The 21,821-nt window shown below is 40.4% G+C and overlaps 1 protein-coding gene across 1 annotated transcript in view; it reads right to left on the bottom strand.

Annotated features, from left to right (window-relative positions):
• Positions 1 to 19,086, bottom strand: part of LOC124612852 (transcription termination factor, mitochondrial) — a 61,136-nt gene extending 42,050 nt beyond the window's left edge. Inside the window, exons 1-3 of the mRNA XM_047141280.1 lie at positions 18,556 to 19,086; positions 624 to 799; positions 440 to 536 (exon numbers count right to left, since the gene is read on the bottom strand). Coding sequence (XP_046997236.1) covers positions 440 to 536; positions 624 to 799; positions 18,556 to 18,970 — 688 coding nt within the window. The 5' untranslated portion in view covers positions 18,971 to 19,086. The remainder of the gene's footprint in view (positions 1 to 439; positions 537 to 623; positions 800 to 18,555) is intronic.
• Positions 19,087 to 21,821: the final 2,735 nt, after the last annotated feature.

Here is a 21,821-nt window from a genome sequence, read left to right as displayed (position 1 = left end):
TAACCCTTTGGCCAGAAAGGCCTTCTTTGGAATTAGACACACACACACACACACACACACACACACACACACACACACACACACACACACACACACACACCTGCAAAGACAACTCTCACACACACATGACCAGAGTCTGGCCTCGATAACCAGAGACTGTGGTTATGTGTGTGTGTGTGTGTGTGTGTGTGTGTGTGTGTGTGTGTGTGTGTGAGAGAGAGAGAGAGAGAGAGAGAGAGAGAGTTTTGTCTAATTCTGATGAAGGCCTTTCTGGTTGAAAGCTTACTTGTTTGACAGCCATTATTATTATTATTATTATTATTATTATTGTGCCTGTCTGCAACTCAACATTTCTGCTACATGGTGAGTAGCAATCTATCTTTTTCACAATATTGACAGCATAAAAACAGATTAGACAGATAATTTTTTCAGAGCTTACCAAGCATGAGGTCCATTACAGTCTGGAGTTTAACAAATGGCATGGACAGTAAAACATCATGTTTCACTAAGGCCTCACTAATAACAGACGGTGGGCACTGAAAAGCAAAACATGTACAGGAAATGAATGGTTACGAAAGAAAAACAGGAATTCAGTTCAACTCAAATTATTATGTCAAATTTACCTGCAGTTTTTCACTCAGATATTTGATGCGGCTTCCTTCAGATAAATGCAAGTCATCCTTCTGAGCATATTCTTTTATTATTCTTAGCTTGTGGAAAGGTATTTTCAAGAGTGGCACAACTTTATTTATGTCTTCATGATATCTCTTCACTATTTGTATGCTGTACTTTAGTTTTCCTGTAGAGAGATTGAAAATCCAGAGGGTTGATTCACAACACAAAATGATTGCAGTAAGGGGGTAGATTAGTCTCCACATCAGTTATTGGAAACTTATAAAGTAACAGAATGTTTAATGTAAATGAATGAAGAACAGATGTGGGTTATTGTTCTCAAATATTTTTCTGTTCAACCTTATTTAGCAGTAAATTGTTGCAAAAATCCAGTAGAAATAGAAAAATTACTAGGCAAAACACAATGTGACATTCATAAAAAAACAAAAATTGTATTTTAGCTGGAATCCAGGGAAAATAAAGAGGCAGTGGTCAAGGGCGTACCAAGGATCTGAACTGGGGGAGGGGGGCAGGTCATACTAGTCTCAGGAAACAAGGACTCGAGACAACATACAGCATTTCTTATTAAATAAAACAGTAAACCAGTGAGAAGCTACTTTTAATAAATATTTTAAATACAAGAATGCACTTGTACAATCCGAGAAAACATGCAGCATTTCTTATTAAATAAAACAGTAAACTAGTGAAAAACTGCGAATTTCTTCTAGGGAGGGGGGGGGGGGGATAAAAATTAAGCACTAATTAATAAACTGACTGCTATGCAGCCCCCTGGCAATGCCTCATGCAGGACTCATTTTACCCACTGGCAGCCAGGAGCTCTCACAAGAACCGTAGACCTCACCAAGGTACATCAGCTTGCATACCTCCATGAAACTGATAGCCATACCACAGGTGCAACCACATTAGAGAAGTACCTATGGAGAGGCTAGACTAACATGTGGTTCCCAAAGAGAGGCAGTGGTGTTTATAGTAGTAGCAGGGGCACGATTCTGAATAACTGACTGATCTAGTCTTAGAATACTAACCACATAGCCTTGCTATGTTGGTGCTGTAAATTACTGAAAGTAAGGGAATCTACAATCATTAAATTCTCTAGCTCTATTCTATGGCTTGAGTGATGATGGCATCCTCTTGGTGAAATATTCTGTAGGTAAAATAGTCCCCTCATTCAGATCTCCAAGTGGAGACCTTTCAGGAGGTTGTTGTCATCAGCAGAAATCACACTTGCACAATATGGTGGTGGTGGTGGTGGTTAGTGTTTAACGTCCCGTCGACAACGAGGTCATTAGAGACGGAGTGCAAGCTCGGGTAAGGGAAGGAGTAGGAAGGAAATCGGCCGTGCCCTTTCAAAGGAACCATCCCGGCATTTGCCTGAAACGATTTAGGGAAATCACGGAAAACCTAAATCAGGATGGCCGGAGACGGGATTGAACCGTCGTCCTCCCGAATGCACAATATGGTTTGGAGTATGGAATGTTAGACCACATCACTGAGTAGGTAGGTTAGAGAATTTAAAAGTGCGGTTGCTGTGCAGGAAGAATAGGATTTGAATCAGGTGAAGACAGAGTTATACATACAAAACCAAATAGGTGTAATGCAGAAATAGGGCTAATACTGAATAATAAAATAAACATACAAGTAAACTACTAAAAAAAGGCACAGAGAATGTGTAATTGTAACCCAGACAGATATGAAGCAAACACCCACAACAATAGCACAATTTTATATGAAAGTTACCTTAGCAGATGATGAAGAGATTAAAGGGATGTACAATGATATAAAAGAAATTAATCATATAGTTAAGGGAGATGAAAATTTAATTGTGATGGGGGACTGGAATTTTATATTAGAAAAGGATAGAAAGGAAAAATAGGAGAATACGGACTGAGGGAGAGGAATGAAATGGGAATCCACATGGCAGAATTTTGCACGGACCACAATCTAAGCATTGCTAACCTTGGTTTAAGAATCACAAAAGAGGAGGACAATTTAAGCATTGCCAACACTGGTTTAAGAATCATGAAATATGGTGTATACATGGCACAGACCTGGAGACACCAAAAGTTTTCAAATACATTCCATACTGGTAGGACACAGATTTTGAAAGTAAATCTTAAACTGTAAAATATGTCTAGGGGCAGATGTGAACTCTTACCATAAAGTATTGATTGTGAATTGTAGATTAAAACTGAAGAAATTGCAGAAATGTATGAAATTAAGGAGATGGAGCCTGGATACACTGAAAGAACCATAAAATTAGGCAAAAATTAAATGAAAGACGGGAAAGATATGCAATAGAAGATGGAAGGATGGCTTTGAGAGAAGAAATAGTGAAGGCAGTAGAGGATCATACTGGTGAAAGGAGAAAACATAAAACTGCAAATTGGAATACTGGCACCTTAAAAATTACAGGAAGTGCAAAATGACAAAGCAAGAATGGCTGCATGCGAAATAAAAGGGAGTAGAGGCATGACTATGGGAAAATTAGAGAGACTTTGTACAAAAGAAAAACAACTGTTTGAAAATTAAAAGCTCAGATGACAAGCCTGTACTAGGCAAAGAAGGGAAGATTGAAAGGATGAAGGAGTATATAGAAGGACCATACAAGGGAAATTAACTTGAAGGTGGTATTATAGAAAGGGAAGAGGGTGAAGATGAAGATGAGATGGTAGAGATGATAGTCTGGGAAGAATCTGGCCAAGCACTGAAAGTCAAACAATGCCAACGACTATCTCTCAGAATTACTGAGCCCCCTGGAGCTGTTACTGAACTATTCCATCTGGTATGAAAGATATATGAGACAGTGGAACACCTTCAGACTTCAAGAAGAATGCAATAATTCCTATTCCAAAAAAGGAAGGTGCTGTCAGGTGTGAGTATTACCACAACCACAAGTTTAATAACTCATGGTTCCATAATACCGACATAAATTATTTATACATATATAAGGTACAAGATCAGTTCAGGTTTCATAGAAATGCAGGAATACACAAGAGAATATTGACCCAGTGAGTTATCTTAGAAGATAAACTAAGTAATGGCAAACCTATATTTACTGCTTTAATAAATTTAGAGAGCACTTTTGACAATGCTGACTTGAATACTCTCTGACATTCTGAAAGTAGCAGGGATAAAACACAGAGAGCAAAAAGTTATCTATACTTGCACAGAATCAATGGACAACAAAATAACTGTTATTGGCAGAAGTATAGAGGATATATAATTTACACTATGTGACGAAGCAAGCTGGGATATTTTTACTTCCCCCCTTGTTTTGCCATATGCCTCCTTAAAATTCATTTTTTCACTTTTAACTAATTACCATGAACATATGTGTGTATAATCTGCATTTTCATAAAAGAGAAAAGTTGGCCTTCAGTTTTAAAGAACATAAAACCAGATCTAATTTTGTGCTTAGTTTTATGGATGTAATTGATTTTCTAATTTATTTCAACTATTTTCCTAGTTAATACTATTGTTATAGGGTGAAATCAGTAAATGCTTCATAACTTAAATTCTATTGTTGATGTATAAACAAATATAAATCTGTACTAATTATAAACAACTAATAGTATTCTTAAAGGATCTATATGGCTCTATTCAAAAACTTGTTGGCAAAGCTAGCCCTTAATTAATTCCAAAGTAATTCACAGTTTTGTCAAAAGTATTGTTTGCATAACTATATATGTTAATTTCATGATTTAAACAAATAATTCGGCTTAACCCTTGTAGCAGAAGAAACTGTTAAAAAGAACCAATTTTTTATGTATTCAGTTAATTTAATGAGTTACGTTTTATTGTAATTTCTGTAAATTTAACTTCAAACAATGTGTAGTTTCAGTACCTATTATTGTGAGGATATATAAGGACTCGATTTTTGGTCCCGAGACAGTCAGTCCACGGCCAAGTTTCAGGGAAGAAACCCGTGTTGGTTAGAACAACAACAATGCTTCAACTTAACTGTGAAATAAGTGTTACACAATTATGCCGTGTGTTAAAACAATGACAGTGTCTGCTTCACACATACCGTCCTTTTCTTCAAGAACTGTGAACTTTGTGGTTAGGTTTTTACTGCTCATAGATGTACAATAGTAAACTACTGTAGCAGTATGTGGAGGTTTGCCTGCAAACTATTAATGAGGCTTATGGGAAGTTTAAATAATAGTGCACTGGCCATATATAACTGTGTAATATTGGGGGGTTATGAACAATGAAAGTAAACTACTGTGAAACACAACTGTGCAGCTGTCAGCTACATTATTTGAAGTAGTGTTGTACCTCCACACCCCATTTTTCAGCCAGTACCACAACACAGTACCTCAACACCGAGGACAACAAATGGGGAAATAAAAAAAGGAAACCATCACAACTGGAACACCATGAAAAATTTTCTAGGTAAAAAGAAATTTAAATGTTAGAAGCTCTTTTCTGAAATCATTTATGTGGAGTGAAGCCTTTTACAGAAATGAAACGAGAGCAATACACAGTTTAAATAAGAAAAGAATAGAAGATTTTGATATATGGTGCTACTGAAGAATGCTGAAGATTAGATGGGTACATCAAATAACTAACGAAAAGGTATGTAAAATAAAGGAAAGGTAACCACTCACTTATAGATGACTTATGTGTGGCACGTATAAACACACAACATAAAACTATTCATACTTGCTTTTGAGCTCTGGCTGTTTCTCTTGTAGAAACACACACCGTCACGCAGCAACCACACAGACACCAGAACACACACACACTCATGGCCACAGTAAGACATACTATCAACTGTTGATAGCAGTTGCCTGGGCAGATGGAGGTGGGGATGGCATAGGGAAGGACACATGAGATGAGGAGGTGGTAGTTGATTAACTATGTTTTCAGTCACTCCTTTTATCTCCCAACCATCCAACCATGGATCCTTGCTCATTCTACCTCCACCAAAATATTCTCGTTTGCCCCAGCAAAATTCCTATCACACATCCAGTTTCTGAAATCTTGTCTGGCATATGGTATCCCACCTAATGGGCCTAGAATTAAAACTGGCATCTCAGGCTGTTGCACATTCTACTCCAAGACCCTTCACCATTTCCAGTTTCATCAGTCCCTCACCCTCACCACTCTGGTCCTTCAGAATCATACAATCCAAGGTCAAACCATAGTTCACAGACTTTGCTCCTTTTGCAAAACACATTTAGTCTGTGACCTCAACTTTCTGAATGCTATTGTTGAGCTACTCCTGTCTTATGCCCACACTGAATTGTCTATAGCCAAGAAAAAGCTTACTGCACTTATCTAACCTCCCCCCCCCCCCCCCCCCCCCACCACCACCCTCACCCCACAGCCAACCCTTCATAGCTCCTCAACCATGCCTTATTGACATACTTTGGCTTCCACATTCCCAAAAACTTGCTCCACCCTCCATGAAACACACTGCTCCTGAACACCCATCCCATAACACTGTTGTCAACCTTCTTGCCAAAACTCTGACCCCTGAAAAAGACTCAGTACTTTATTAATGCCTCACTTTTAGCCCTAAACCTAAGTTCATCCATGCCAGACTTGTAAAGGACCTTCTTCTCTCCATTCATTCTCTATAGCAAATACATTTCTTCATTGCACACCTTACTGATAACAGTCACCACCCCACACTGGACCTTGTTTAAAACAGTTCCTATCTCCCTCCAACTTTGATCCACCTTCCCTTCCACATAGTTGTCACCTGGTAATCTTTCAGAAATTCCTCACTTCCAACCTGGCCTCACCTTCCTTTCCTAAATCCCTCCCACTCCTATGGAACACACTGCTATCCACAACCTGAAAATCAATCCAGGTCTTATCATCCTTCCCTTAGACAAAGGCTTCACCACAGTAATCATAACTCATAGTGATTATGAGGCTGAGGGTCTCCTTCAACTTTCTGAAACACAAACCATACAACCATGACAGCATCTCAGGAGACCAACATGACCTCCAGAGCTCCTCCAAGACCTTAGGTCCATCCCAAACTTGACACCTGAATCCATCTCCCTCCTCATACCATCAACCCTATGCACTCCTAACTTCTGCCTACTCCCCAAACTCTACAAACCCAACAGTTACTACTAGACTCCTTTTTGGTCACTGTGGATGTGATGTTCCCAAAGAAGACTACCTTTCGCAATATCCTCCTGACATCACCCCAACAACTCTTTCCAAACCCTTCTAGCCAACTACATCATGACCCACAAGTACTTCACTTTCAAAACCCAAATCTATAAACAAACATTTGGTAGAGTCATGGATAGTTGCATGGTCCCATCCTATGCCAACTTATTTATGGATGACCTGGTGAAAACATACATCTCTAGTCAACACCTAAAACTCCTAGTCTGGTTTAGAATCACTGATGACATATCTGTGATCTGGACTCATGGCAAGGACAACCTTTGCTCTTTCCTCCATAACATGAACACCTATTCCCACATTCAGTTCACCTGGTCCTTCTCAACTGAACTAGTCACCTTCCTAGATGTCAATGTCTATCTCTCAGATGACTCCATAAATAAGTCTTTTCATATCAGGCATACCAGTAATCAACAGTACCACCACTCTGACAGCTTTAATCCATTCCATATCAAAAAGTCTCTTCCATATAGCCCCAGCACTGATGGACACCACATCTGCAGTGGAAAGCAGGAGTTGTCGAAATGTTCCGATAACCTTACCAGAGCCTTTATTGACAGACAATTTCACATCCGGCTCACACACAAACAGATTTATTGTGCCATCTACTCCTCCGACACCAGTAAACCTGTTAAGCTGGCTCCACACACCACTCCTGTGATCCCTCAGTATCACCCTGTACTTGAAAAGCTCAACCACAACCTCCACCAAGGGTTCAACTACCTCTTTGTGCACTGAAATTAGGGGTGCCCTACTCAAAATCTTACCCACACTTGTATTCCACTGTCTACGCACCAACAGAATATCCTTGTTCATCCCTATTCCAATCCTCCACCCAACAGATCAATCCCTTGTGGTTGACCCTGGTGAGAGATATGACCTGAATACCCATCACCACCTCCTAGTGTAGTCCAATTACAGGCATTTCCTGCCTGAAAATGCAGTACCACATGTGAAAGCAGCAATGTTATATATCAGCTATGCTGCAATTACTGTGCAGCATTCTAGTGTCTACCAACTGTCTACTCACATTATTTTCCACTGCCAAAGAATGGCAAACTGCAAACTTGACCACCCATTGCCAAACACGCTGCACACCACAACAGAAATGAGTTCAATAGCTGATTTACTATGCGGGTCATTTGGATACTCTCTTCCAGTAATAAGTTTCTGTGAACTATGCAGGTGCGAATTGTCTCTCCAGCATATCTTGCACTCTCACAATTCTCCTGGCCTAAACCTCTGTAATTTTTTCTTCTGTCCACAATAATGCTTCCCCATGCAGATCATGTACTGATTTCTCCTACCACCCTTCCTACCCCTCCAAGCAAGCATATATTTTCTTCCCCCCCCCCCCTCCTCCCCCTTTTCCACCCTTCTACTTTTATGACTTACCTCCCTGCCTGCCTCCTCATCTCCACCTTCCTCTCCTTTCCTCCCTCTTCCTAAATCTTATATGCTCTAGTCTCTGAACTCCTCCCATCTTGTTGCGCAACCACTGTCATTGTGTCACCTAAGAAAAGACCTGTCTCGCACTATCCCACTACACCCTGCTCACTTCATGCATTCTTGCCTAGCCCCTCCCCACCTCCATCTGTCCAAGTAATTGCGGTCTATAACCAACCATCAGTCTTGTTGTGGCCACAGGCATGTGAGTTTCGGAGTCCATGTAGTTGTGTGCGTGAATGTGTGTGCTTCTACTAGAGAAAGAGCAAGAGCTCAAAAGCTATTACAAACAGGCCCTGTTGTGTATTTCTATATGCCACACATCAGTCAGCTACAGGTGAGTGGGTGCCTTTCCTTTATTTTACATGTTGTTCCATCCAGGAATTTACATTGTTGTTACATAATGAACAGGAAGGTATCAAATTTGAGAAAAATGAAATTTGTGGCACAATTTGACTATGTGATAGGACACATCACAAGGCAGCAAAGAATCATCAGTTTCCTAATGGGAAAAAGAAGTGTGCACCTGTGTGGAGGCTGGGTAGGGGGGAGGAGAGGGAGGGGTGCATTGTAAAGGGAGACCATGGCTTGAATATAGTAAGTAGATTCAAACAGCTGTAGGTTGCAGCAATTAGTCAAAGATGAAGATGCTCACACAGGATGGACAAGCAGTCTTCAGAGTGAAGATCACAAGAAATAAAAGCTTTGGATAGCATGTTTGCAACACAGTCACAATGTTGAATACAATCTGGATGTCATGTGGCTTGTAGGTGCAATCATGGATTGGTGACGTATTATCAGCTGACCCGTGGTTTCTGAGTTCTACTTGTTACATATTTCTTACTCTCCTGCACATTAATTTGTATATCTTGATTGAATTAATACAAGTACACAAGAATTCAGATACAACACCTTATTTAAGATTTTTAATTTTGCAAAATGTAATTTGAACCATGTTACTGTTTCCAATAATTCAAAATAAAGTGTCCTCTATATGCACCACAATATTGACTGCTAATTTATGTTTTGTTATGGAAAGTGAGATCTATGTTATGTGACATAAATGGTTTTAATATGGACGAATCCCACACTACAAGTATCTAACGAAAATATAATAGCCATAAACAACTGATTTTGCTGATGGAGAATTACAGAGCGTGTTGGAATAATCATATTTTTATTTCGATAAAGAGTGGCAACAATGACAACACTGTACTGGTATTAGTGATGGTAAGAGGCCTAGTGGTTTCAGTGCAGATGTTAATCAATCTAGAGTCACTGTGGAACTGCTTGATGTCAGCAACATTCGTCTGAAAGATGTTGTGTTTACAGGTAATGGAAAAAATACATATGATTCCTTGTGTCCTACAGATTTTCAATATTATCCTTTTACTGTAACTGAAAGCAACAGATATGGTGTACTGTTTTTAGGTAGCAACTATGTAATTTAAAGTGTGTACATAAATTGCTGTAAATAAACAAATCTTGAAGAAATTCATAGATTTTTCGATATTATTATATACATGGAACTGTAGATTTATCCAACAATACACGATTATTGGTGCACAAATTTTCTGTTCAAACATAACTTTTTTTCTGACAATTACCAGCAGACATCACTTTCAGTTACTCCTATGTATTATACATTTTGCAGATGATAATTTGTCTAACAGAAATGATAAACTCATAAGTTCTGAAAATAACAAATATATCCTGAATAAAATTTAGTGCAGAATACAGGGAGTCCCAGGAAGAATGGTCAATATTCAAGGATATGACAGCAATGATCATTCAAAGTAAAAAAGTCTAGTAAACATGGACTCTAAAATGCACACGTTACGAGCTATGAGCACTTCTTTATCTTTGATACTGTTAAACAAATCTCTTCTACTGCAAGCTCTTTGCTTTCCATATTTTGGGAGGGAGTAATATGAACCTACACAAAAAAAGTCCAGTAAACATGGGCTTTAAAGCGCATACCTTAAGAGTTATGACCACTTGTTCACCTTCACTACTGTAAGCAGATCTCTTGTACTGAACAAGGTCTCACAGCTCTTAAAGTACGCATTTTTTGAGTCCATGTTTACTCAAAAAGTTTTTTCTTGTTTTGGTCCTTAACCCTCCACAATTCAATATGGAAAGCAAAGAACTATAGCAGTAGAGGAGACTTGTTTCATAGTATTGGAGACAAAGAAGTGCTCAAAGCTCTTAAGGCATGATTTTAAAGCCCATGTTTACTAGATTTCTTTGCTCTGAATGATCATTCCTATCATATCCCTGAATACTGACCACTCCTTCTGAGACATCCATTATACAACAGGAATGTGATGAAACTGTACATGATTACGCAATGAAACGTTTGATATAGATAAAATCCTGGCAACAGAAGACAAGTTTCATTTTTACATTCGTACATTCCAAGCAGAAGCCATAAATACAGTATTAAGATTTTCAAATCACTCGATGTTGTTGGATATACTTTATGCATGGTGACTTATCTGTGCAGCACCTGGCAGAGAGTGTAATTCTGGAGCTTATGAATAATTAATTTAAAGAAGGTCAAACAGTTGTTAGAAGTAGGATATAGCTATTGCTCATCAGTAACCCCCCTCCCGGTGAAATAGCTCCTTGAAGAAAGAGATGACAAATTGGCAGCAGACAATGAAAAATAACAGAAAGGCATCTTCAACCAATTAAAAAAAACACCTGCGCAGTAAATGTATCAATATTTTGTAGGAAACTAACCATCCATGGATAAAATTGGGATGGTGGTATTTATAAAGAGATCAAGTGAATGAGGTAAGTGCAGTATCGGCTTTGTAATAGCGGAATTGTGACACAGCACTGAGATATGATTTTCACACTATTTTATTAGTAAGGATATATACATAACATGTGTAAGCATTATGAGTGAACAGAGCATACTAACTCCCACCATCTCAGAGGGCAGCAATTCTCGTTCACGGAGTCAGAGAAGCTACGCCGCCACAGAGGTCTCCCCTCCCCCCAACAGTGCAGAGGAAAAAGGATGTAACGGGGCATCATCTTTCTGAAGTGATGTAGGCAGCTTTATGATGGTGGGTGTGAGGGAAGACTTGTCATAGTCAGCAAGGTGCACCAGGAGGGGGGTGGGGGTTGGGGAGGCAGGGTGCAGGCCAAAGTGCGATATTGGTTATGCAACTAATGGGTTGCCACTGCTGGTGTAAGCAGATAAGGAAGTAGTCTCGGTGGCAGCATTTGAAGAGGGAGGCATGTTGACAGCATTGCCCTGTAATGCTGCATCCACAGGAGGCATCGTGGAGCTGGCGGCGTTGTAAGCCATGGGTGGTGATGGTGAGTGTACCGTCTGATGAAAAATGGGAGGTGAGTCCTGCCATGCTAACTTCTGGTGGGGCAGGAGTGGTGTGCAAAAAACTGTGTGTGACAGTGACCTATCCATGTAGGCAGTGGTAATCATGAGGTTGGTATTGTGTAACGTGATGTGATATGCCGTCAGGCAGAAAATTGTGCAGATTCATAGACAATTGGAAATTGACTAACAGATGGATAGGAGGCAGTGGGGTGGGGAGTGTCTGTTGTGACAGGTCCACTTAAGTCCATGCCGATTTAAGCTGGTTCACCGGCACTATTGTTTGTTTTACAGAAATTATGATATCAAAAGTGTTTGTATCATGTTTCAACAATCGGTATGGTCCTGCAAATGGTTGGATTTCACTGCATCTGTATGCAACATCACATGAGAACACTTGGCCAGGTCTTTATGAATAAAAATTCGTAGTGGCATGTGATGGGAGGGGATGGCACATGGATGTTTTGTATATGTGTCCACACAAGTGCCACTACATGTGGTAAGTCTTGCTCTATGGGGACCATTTCATGTGCTACGAATTCAGTGGATACACTGAGAGGCTCACCATATAGTACTTCAGTGAGTGATGCATCAAGGTCATCTTTATGTCTCATGTGAGTGCCCAACAGAATCCATGGTAAGGCCTCCATCCATGCTTCTGAGTGGCACATGAGAGTAGCTTTCATTCCCCAATGCCATTGTTTCATGAGGCCACTGGATTGCAAGTGGTAGACGGTTGTGTGAAAGCAGGGCCATCCGTATAGGTGGTATAAGTCACTGAAGAGTTAGCATTCAAACTGCTGACTCTGTTTGAGGTTAAGGAGGCCAGGCAGCCAAATCTGGGACTCCAACTGTTGATGACAGTTTTTGCCACTGTCTCTGCTGATATGTCAAAAATGGGCATGGCCTCCACCCATTGTGCACGTGATCTATCAATAACAGAATGCAATGGTACCCATACGATTTGGGGAGTGACTGTACAATGACAATGTGGATGCGCTGGAACTGCCCCTTTGGAATCAGGAATTTACCAAAGCGGTGCTGTGTGTGGTGGCTGGTTTTTGCCTGCTGGCATGGAATGCAAATCCTGGTCCACATGGCACAATCCTTTTCAATGTTTGGCCAGACAAACCATTAACTGATTAGGCACACAGTAGGGTGCACACCCGGATGTGGAAGGTTATGGAGGTCAAAAATTGTCATGTGATACGTCCATTCAAAATATCACATCAGACTTGGTTGGTCACACTGGGTAGCGTGTGTTGCTGCAATTGGAGTCTGGTGTCTGGTTTGTTAAACAAGCTGTGGAGATCAGCATCTGTGTTTTTGGGCAGAGGTAGCTGCGATACGAGAAAGGTAGTCCGCCACAATATTACCAGCACCTTTAACGTACGGCACGTCAGTAGTGAACTGTGCTAAGACATCTCTCCTGGATGCAGAATCCGCTGACGGGTTGAGGAATGTGTCTGCCAATGGGTGATGGTCTGTATATATGGTAAGGGGTCTCCCATCAATATCATCAACAAAATGATGAACTGCTTCATGTATGGCTAGTAGTTCACGTTCAAATGTGAACAATTTTTTTTCTGGGTGTCGGTAAGTTTGTGGGAGAAAAGCCTGAGCAGCTGAGTGATTCCACCAATATCTTGCTGTAAAGCAGCCCCGATCATGTGACCTCTAGCATCAGACGTGATAATTAGATATTCGTTGGGAGATGGGAGGGTGAGGGCCATGGCATGTAAGAGGTGTTCTTTCATTTTGTCGAAGGTTGCCTGCATTTGCGGTGTCCAATCAAGGCATCGTTTACCAGATGTATTTCTGCTGTGGAATGCTTGGGTGAGTGGTACCAAAGTCTCAGTGGTGTGTAGCAGTTGGTTCCTGTACAAATTTATGACTCCCAAAAACCTAGGCAGCTCTTGTTAGTTGTTAAGAGGTGGGAGGAGGCATATTTGGTTAATTTTCTAAGGAGCAGAATGCACCTCAGATGCATCGATGTGGTGTCCAACAAAGGTCACACAGGACTGCCGAAGTTGGCACTTGTCATCATTTATCAGGGCCCCTTGGGAGGCCAGCTTATCGAGGGTGATACACTCATAGTTGACATGGTCTTGCTCATTTTGTGGAAAAATTATGTCATCTCGACAGGCATAACATAAAGGCAAATTGAACAGTACACTACCAATAAATCTTTGCCACGTCTGTGCCATATTTTTTATTCCGTATAGCATGTACGGGAACTCAGAGAGACCAAATGGCATGATTATCACTGTTTTTAGTATGCCTTCATCTGCCATCAGAATTTGCAGGAAGGCTGTTGTACAATCTACGATGCTGAAAATTTTTGCCCCAGACAAGACATGGGAAAAATCGCGCAATTTCAGAACGGAGTAGTTGTCAATGTTTGTATAGGCGTTGACGTAGTGGTAGCTGCCACATAGGTGCCAAGTACCATTCTTTTAGGAACTAGCTTAATTGGGGAAGCCCAAGTACTGTCTGATGGCCCTACTATGGCAGCTTGCAAAAGTTTGTACACTGCGGCATTAGGCACCTTAAGTTTGTGGGGAGCTAGATGGTAGGGGTGGCAACAGACAGTGTGCCGGTATGGTTGTAATGGGGTGGACAGTACCGTCCTGTACGGCACATACTGCGTGGGGTCTAATGGGGAAGCGTGGAGCAAGTCCAGGAAGCAGGAGATGACATGATTCACCATTGTTGTTAATGTCACACGACACTGCCTTAGGAAAGCACTTCAGTGGGGGTTGGGATGCTTTATCAGCCTAATAAGTGTCCATAGCAGCAGCACAAGTTGCTAATAAGGCCCGCACTTGCTCTGAGGAGGTTAAGAAGAGTGGCAAACTTCTCGCCGTCACCCATGATGCCACTGGCCGACATGAAACAGTTGCTGAGGGCAAACCGCATCATGGAAGAATCCATGTGGAACAATGGTCGTTTCAGACAGTGTTGGGCAGAATGATGGCTGTCAGTGGTTTGATTGTAAGGCACCATAGTGAGGTGGGCGTGGCACAGCATGGGAGACACAGGAGCATCAGTGCACAAGACAGGCAGGAAATACGGCTCGATGTAGGACGGCACGTGATGAGGTGGGTCCTGTCGCAGCTTGGGTGGTGTCGGTGTCATGTGGCAATGTATGTAGAACTTGTGTGGTTGTTTGAAGAATGGCCGCATGTGTGAGTGAAGTTCCAGAGCTGATGCTGTAGATATGACTTTCCCAATGTCAGATGTCTGAGATGGCAGACAATGCACGTGAGTGTGTGCATGAGGTTCTGGCACCATAAAGAAGGAAGGCATGGTCCATATATTTTCCAGTGGCACTGTCTATATCTCATGGAAATCATGCAGACATGCAGTCATTTGCAGTGTGGCTGACACAGGAGTGGCATCACTGGAACTGGAAGGTAGTGGTACCTGACTTTGCCGAGGCAAGGTCGAGAAAAATGTGTCCTCAGAGTCCATAGTTGGTTTTGGTGCTGGGTGTGGGAGTGCTGGACCAGAAGCAAGACAGTTGTGATGCCCGGCGTGGGATATGACTGATGTCATAGTTCATTTCAAGGAATTCATGTTTAGTCACAACAGTTGGCACAGGATTTGGAAAATCAGAATGAACAGGTACTGAAAGGTGATTTACACATTGATACCGCAGTCTTTTGGCAGGTGGATGACAAAACGGAACGATGGAGCGGTATGGCATGGACAAGTGTTGTTCAACCGTAACGGCACTGTGGGAAGTTTCCATATGGTTCAGGTCGTTTCTGTGAGTGTCATAATATTCATGCACAACATTTTGTCCCTTGTGAAAGTCAAAGGCACTAAGATCAATGTTTGTTGCAGAGGCAAGCAGCTATTTTTTACTGTGATTCTCTGGTGCACTTTTGTCTGAAATACCAGGAATAGATTCACTTGGAGTCAAACCTGGAATGTTTATCATGAAGTCATTCAGTAAATTCAACACTTGTTACGGCATGGTTCACTCCTCGGTATTGGTGGCAATGCGAGATAGGTTTGAAGAAGTGGAGAACAATGAAGGCATTGTTGCTATGTCACCTGGGACTGTAGTGTCATCCAAGCCTCGGCAGATATTTAGCAATTTTGCGCACAGGCTGTTTGTGGAATTCACAAGCACTTCTTGAGAGATGATGCTGACATTGCTGAAGAAACAGAGGGGTTGTACCATTTGTAACAGCAGCATTCTCAGTGGCGTAACCAGCATGGAAAACTTTCAAATTAACAGCAAAATCACAGCATGGTGTGGAAATTGTGGGTCACCACTGTGGGAAATGGGGTATGGGCACTGTGATGGTAGAATAGTGACACAGCATTGAGATATGACTTCCACACTATTTATTAGTAAGCACATACACATAACACATGCAAGCATTACTAGTGTAAAGAGATACTAAATCCCACTGCCTCATAGGGCAGCGATCTTCATTTACTGAGTCAGAGATATTACACTGCAGCGTGTAAATGCAAATTTATATCTCACTATACTACATAAGCCGGTCAAGTAAAACATGAAAATAAAAAATTGTGGATAAAGCTTATGAGATATGTTTTCTTTTCTGAACACATACTGCATATTTTTCAAAGAAAGTATTAGACATCAGAATCCTTTTGAGTGGCTCATTAATTGATGTACATAGAAAATGACAAGAGTGGCTAAAATCCTGACTCTCAGGAAGTAAAGTACAGTAAACATACTTTGAGTATGACAAATATTGCTAAATACACAACAGAGGAGGTCAAGAAAAATGCAAATTTAAATCCACTGGCATTTTCAGATGTTTTGCCAACCCATGTGTTATGCAGTCCTATATTCAGAAGTAGTAAATGATATCCTTAGAACATCTAAATGTTCTGCATAACAACGTACAACTCGGCATGATAGTGGAACACAGTTCAAAGATTCTATGATTTGGTTTTGTATGCCAAGAAGATAGTCTGAGGTTCAAAATTATGTTGGACAAGTGAGCCTAAAATTTGTAAAAGGTTACTTTTTAAGTAATTACAATTGAAAAAATAAATATATTAACACAAAGAATAAACATGTGAATAACTGTGTGTATGCCACAAACCCCATGTTGTCACCTTCAAGCATAATTACAATATTTTTAATAACAAATACGGGAATTCACCACACCTCAAACAGCCATCACTACACAGGCTGTGGTTGTGCAGTTTGTAAACTAATCTATTCATGGCATTCAACATCTTGGTTATCAGTACCCTTGGTATAATAATGTCGTGTGACCACGGCCTCCCATCGGGTAGACCGTTTGCCTGGTGCAAGTCTTTCAAGTTGACGCCACTTCGGCGACTTGCTTGTCGATGGGGACGAAATGATGATGATTAGGACAACACAACACCCAGTCCCTGAGCGGAGAAAATCTCCAACCCAGCCAGGAATCGAACCCGGGCCCTTAGGATTGACAATCTGTCGCACTGACCACTCAGCTACCAGGGGCGGACAGTACCCTTGGTGAAAATGAATGTAAGCATTTTGTGAACTGAGCAAATAAGTCTTTCTTAATCAATAAGGTTCCTGTGGCTGTAAACCATTGAAATTTATTGGTAATTTTACGCACAGTGTTATAACATCAATGTTTGAGAAAATGTGATGAGCCTTTTGTATGCATGACCTGCAGGGACAACAAATCCTCAAAGACTCTACTAATGGCAACACTGACCAATTAAGGTAGTCTGAGGTTCAAAATTAAGTTGGACAAGTGAGCCTAAAATATCTAAAAGGTTATTTCTTAAGTCATTACAATTGAAAAAATAAATATATTAACACAAAGAATAAACATGTGAATGACTGTGTGTACGCCACAAACCACATGTTGTCACCTTCAAGCATAATTACAATATTCTTAATAACAAATATTAATCTACTTTGAGAAATTACGATTAGCTGTATAAAAGCTCAAAATCTTTCTCATACGCAAGTGGTTGGTTGACCGATAATATAAACAACAGGAAGGAGCCAATCACTGAATCATTGAAGTCTGCTCCATGACAACATAGGGAGGATTTGTCACAAAATTTTAAACCCAAGCTTCTCTCATCCTAGCACCACTTAAAATAGATGGCATATTTGAAGTCAAACTAATACTCTCTCATCAACATACAGACATCATTCAGTTAAAATATAGTGCACTGTTTTTGAGACATTAGATGCATTTAATTCTGCAGCAGGAAGGCACGGGTTGTAGGAAAATGCTCTATACAAAGGCAAGCTGACATGAAATCATGTCATCTGCATGACTAGATGGAAGTGTACTATAATTGGGCGATTAAAGTTTATCTTCTTTCATTTCCTGACTCTCTCTCTCTTACATATGGCTTTCCAACTCACCAGTGACACAAACGACCACATGGTGAGATCACATGATGTCAATGATATCTTGCTTGTCCGCAACATCATTATAAAAGATTCCAAAGAGTCTCAGTATTCAAAAGAATAACACTGTTCCATCCTGCTTCTGTACAGCCAGTAGCAACGCTATGTAAACATGTAATGAGTGCAGCTAACAGTGATTTAAGATGCGAAAGACCAATGCGGTAGAAATGCAGTAACGAAACTGTGCACTGAACTGCAATTCAACGACAGTTAAGCACTTATGCATTGTAAACAATGCTATTAACTCAAAATTGTTCCACAGCGAAATTTTTATTGTACAGTTGAGTTTATACAATAGCCTAATCAATGGCTCTGAAGTGATCACACTTTGATAATAAGAAAAGAAACAAGCCGACTGAACCCGTGTTTAGGATCACCTAGCAAACCATGATAATTATTTGATAAGAGCGTAAGTCCACGTACATTTTCAAACCGTCACGACCTTTGAAAGATACAGATGTTGAACTGAGAAGTATGCCATCTTCCTGTACCGTACATACATGATTGATTACTACACAAGGTAGAAGAAAATGAGGAAAAAATTACATAACTTTACCTTCCTCAAATGTCAATAGCCAAGGGTTGTTTTGCAAAACAGATTTCTGTAATCCTTGCGCCTGCGCTTTTTCTGCATTATTCTGTATTGCTGCAGGGCTTAGTTTATGTAAATATGGATGGGATTCGTAAATCTTTTCTGCCTCATCCGTGGATATTTCAAATATGTCTTTCAGTTTATTAACACAGAAGATTTTGCGTGATTCATAATTCTTATCCACAACAGAAATGTAATCACTGTTAAATTCCTCATCTGTATCAACATTAAAACTAACATGACATCTTATGTTTCCGACTGATCTTGTCACATCGCCCTTCTTGGAAACGAAAGACCCTAAAAGCCTTTCACTACGAAGACACTGAAAGTCAGCTGTTCTGCTAAGACGTAATAATCTAAACAAGGTATTGCATATCATAGTTTTTCTTGCAAAAATACAGAATCATCTGGCATACTAACACTAACGAGTAACTGCACAATTATATACAAAACAGATGTTAAATGAAAACAATAACAAATCAGAGATGTGTTTCGTGTCCCTTTGACCATAGAGTTTAGACGTCTTCCTTGTACATCGATAAAATATCGATTGATCGTTAGTGTTGGTCTCTCGACGTCGTCAATGCAAAATTAATATTCACAACGCCTTCAATTCCATGTATTATTGTTACAAATGCAAATCCTTATGTCACTTCCCATGTTTTGCTACTCGAAACAGATAATGTAAAACAACAAAATCAAAGTGGGGAACTACTAGGTTCGGTGTATCCCATGGCTCGACACTTGGACCACTTTATCACTTCATTCATTACTAGATCTGCGTAGTTTGTCAGTCATGACTGGACGGACTGTGTCAAAATTACACAGAAACAAATAAGTTTTTACAGTTTTTCACATAATATATGAAGAAAATTGTTCACAGCAATAACATACATAACAGATGAAAATAATATTATTTTGTCTAATAACTTTGGTCACTGTTGAAGAATTCTGTTACAAAATATAAAGGATGCTGTTTCAAATCCTGTGCAGTTTTCCTTTCGAGTGGTATTGGTGGCAAACATTGCAATTCTCGAGGCAGCGTGTTAGTTATTTTTAGAGCAATCATTAGAAAACTATCTTGTGTCCGAGACATAGAGTAGAAATATATCTGGAGTGAACATTGCCTTTTGCCACTACACACGCACCAATTTATCGGCCGACCGACGGACCGACCAATTTCGCAGCAGCCTACATACATCCCGACCGACTGCACTCAGCGACTACAGAGCCGACCTATTGTTGTGATTTGTTTACTGTAAGTTATTTGAGTCCATGTTTTACTTGTTTCCCTTTGATTTTACACAGAAACAAAAACTAGGATGTGCCTTGGCTGTTTTAGTGACAAAAAGCCCAAAAGGAGCCGTGCGAAACGGGTGGGCAAAGTAGTTGCTAATGCAAAAAAAAGAAATTCACACATGATCTGTTTCGTAAGCAAGTGGGAGCTGATGACATCCGTAATTATCTAAAAATTGATGAAATATGCATTTCGAAGGTGCTGAAAACCATCAACCCATTCTTAACATAAATGGATATAGTCATAAAAGATGCTGTATGCAGTGAGGAGAGGCTGTTAGTACATTACGGTTAATATCCAGTGGCAAAAGATGAGGGGACGTCAAATTCAGGGAAATACGGAAGCGTCCGATCTAACCCGTCGGCTTTGACCCATGACGTCACAAATATAGCGGAAACGACAATTCCAATATGGCGGATATAGAAACGTTGCATACGTATCACAAAGACGAAAACACATAGAAAAACAGCACACACAAAGGTTTCACAAGAACAATCTGCTAACATTGATAGCAAACAAAGATAATAATAAACAAGTGGTACTCATGGCCAGGCAGGGGGGGGGGGGGGGGGGGGGGTGCGCCCCCCCCTGACCCCCCCCCCCCCCCCCGCCAAAAAAAACTCCCAACCTAACCTCGTATTCAGGGCTACGCTACAGATCAATGTGTAGGTCAATCAAAAGATAAAAAAAAGAAACAAATAAAAAAAAAGAAAAAACAATATTGATTCATTAGACACAACGAGTAGCGACAAAACTCTGCGCCGTAATGACGTCACACACCACAACACCCTTACGTCACGGGTCAAAGCCGATGCGTGAGATCGGATGTTTCTGTTGACCCAAATTCAGTTCTGCTGTATCCCCATTATTATTATCTAAAATAATTCCTGAAACCTGCAATGTATTTTATAGTTGCCTGAGGAAGTACATCCTCAGTAAAGCAAAATAAATAAAAAACATGTTGTTGTTGTTGTTGTGGTCTTCAGTCCTGAGACTGGTTTTATGCAGCTCTCCATGCTACTCTATCCTATGCAAGCTTCTTCATCTCCCAGTACCTACTGCAACCTACATCCTTCTGAATCTGCTTGGTGTATTCATCTCTTGATCTCCCTCTACGATTTTTACCCTCCACGCTGCCCTCCAATACTAAATTGGTGATCCCTTGATGCCTCAGAACATGTCCTACCAACCGAGCTCTTCTTCTAGTCAAGTTGTGGCACAAACACCTCTTCTCCCCAATCCTATTCAACACCTCCTCATTACTTATGTGATCTACCCATCTAATCTTGAGTATTCTTCTGTAGCACCACATTTCGAAAGCTTCTATTCTCTTCTTGTCTAAACTATTTATCGTCCATGTTTCACTTCCATACATGGCTACATTCCATACAAATACTTTCATAAAAGACTTCCTGACACTTAAATCTATACTCGGTGTTAACAAATTTCTCTTCTTCAGAAACGCTTTCCTTGCCATTGACAGTCTACATTTTGTATCCTCTCTGCTTTGACCATCATCAGTTATTTTGCTCCCCAAATAGAAAAACTCCTTTACTACGTTGAGTGTCTCATTTCCTAATCTAATACCCTCAGCATCACCCGACTTATTTCGACTACACTCCATTATCCTCATTTTGCTTTTGTTGATGTTCATCTTATATCCTCCTTTCAAGACACTATCCATTCCATTCAACGGCTCTTCCAAGTCCTTTGCTGTCTCTGACAGAATTACAATGTCATCGGCGAACCAGATATTCGTTCAAATTTTATATATTTATTTACGTGTGAGGTATGGGAGATGCAGTTGGTAGTTTAAGGCACTATTTCACATGAGATAAAGAAAGACTGCAAATGGTGATGGCTCACATCATCTAATAAACACGACAGATATATAAGAAATGAAGCGTTTAGCAACTGCTAGAAAAAAACACAC

Source organism: Schistocerca americana, chromosome 4, assembly GCF_021461395.2.
Source record: "Schistocerca americana isolate TAMUIC-IGC-003095 chromosome 4, iqSchAmer2.1, whole genome shotgun sequence".
NCBI classification, from domain to species: Eukaryota; Metazoa; Arthropoda; class Insecta; order Orthoptera; family Acrididae; genus Schistocerca; species Schistocerca americana.
The sequence above is the reverse complement of the archived record's forward strand: the minus strand, read 5'-3'. Positions and strand labels throughout refer to the sequence as shown.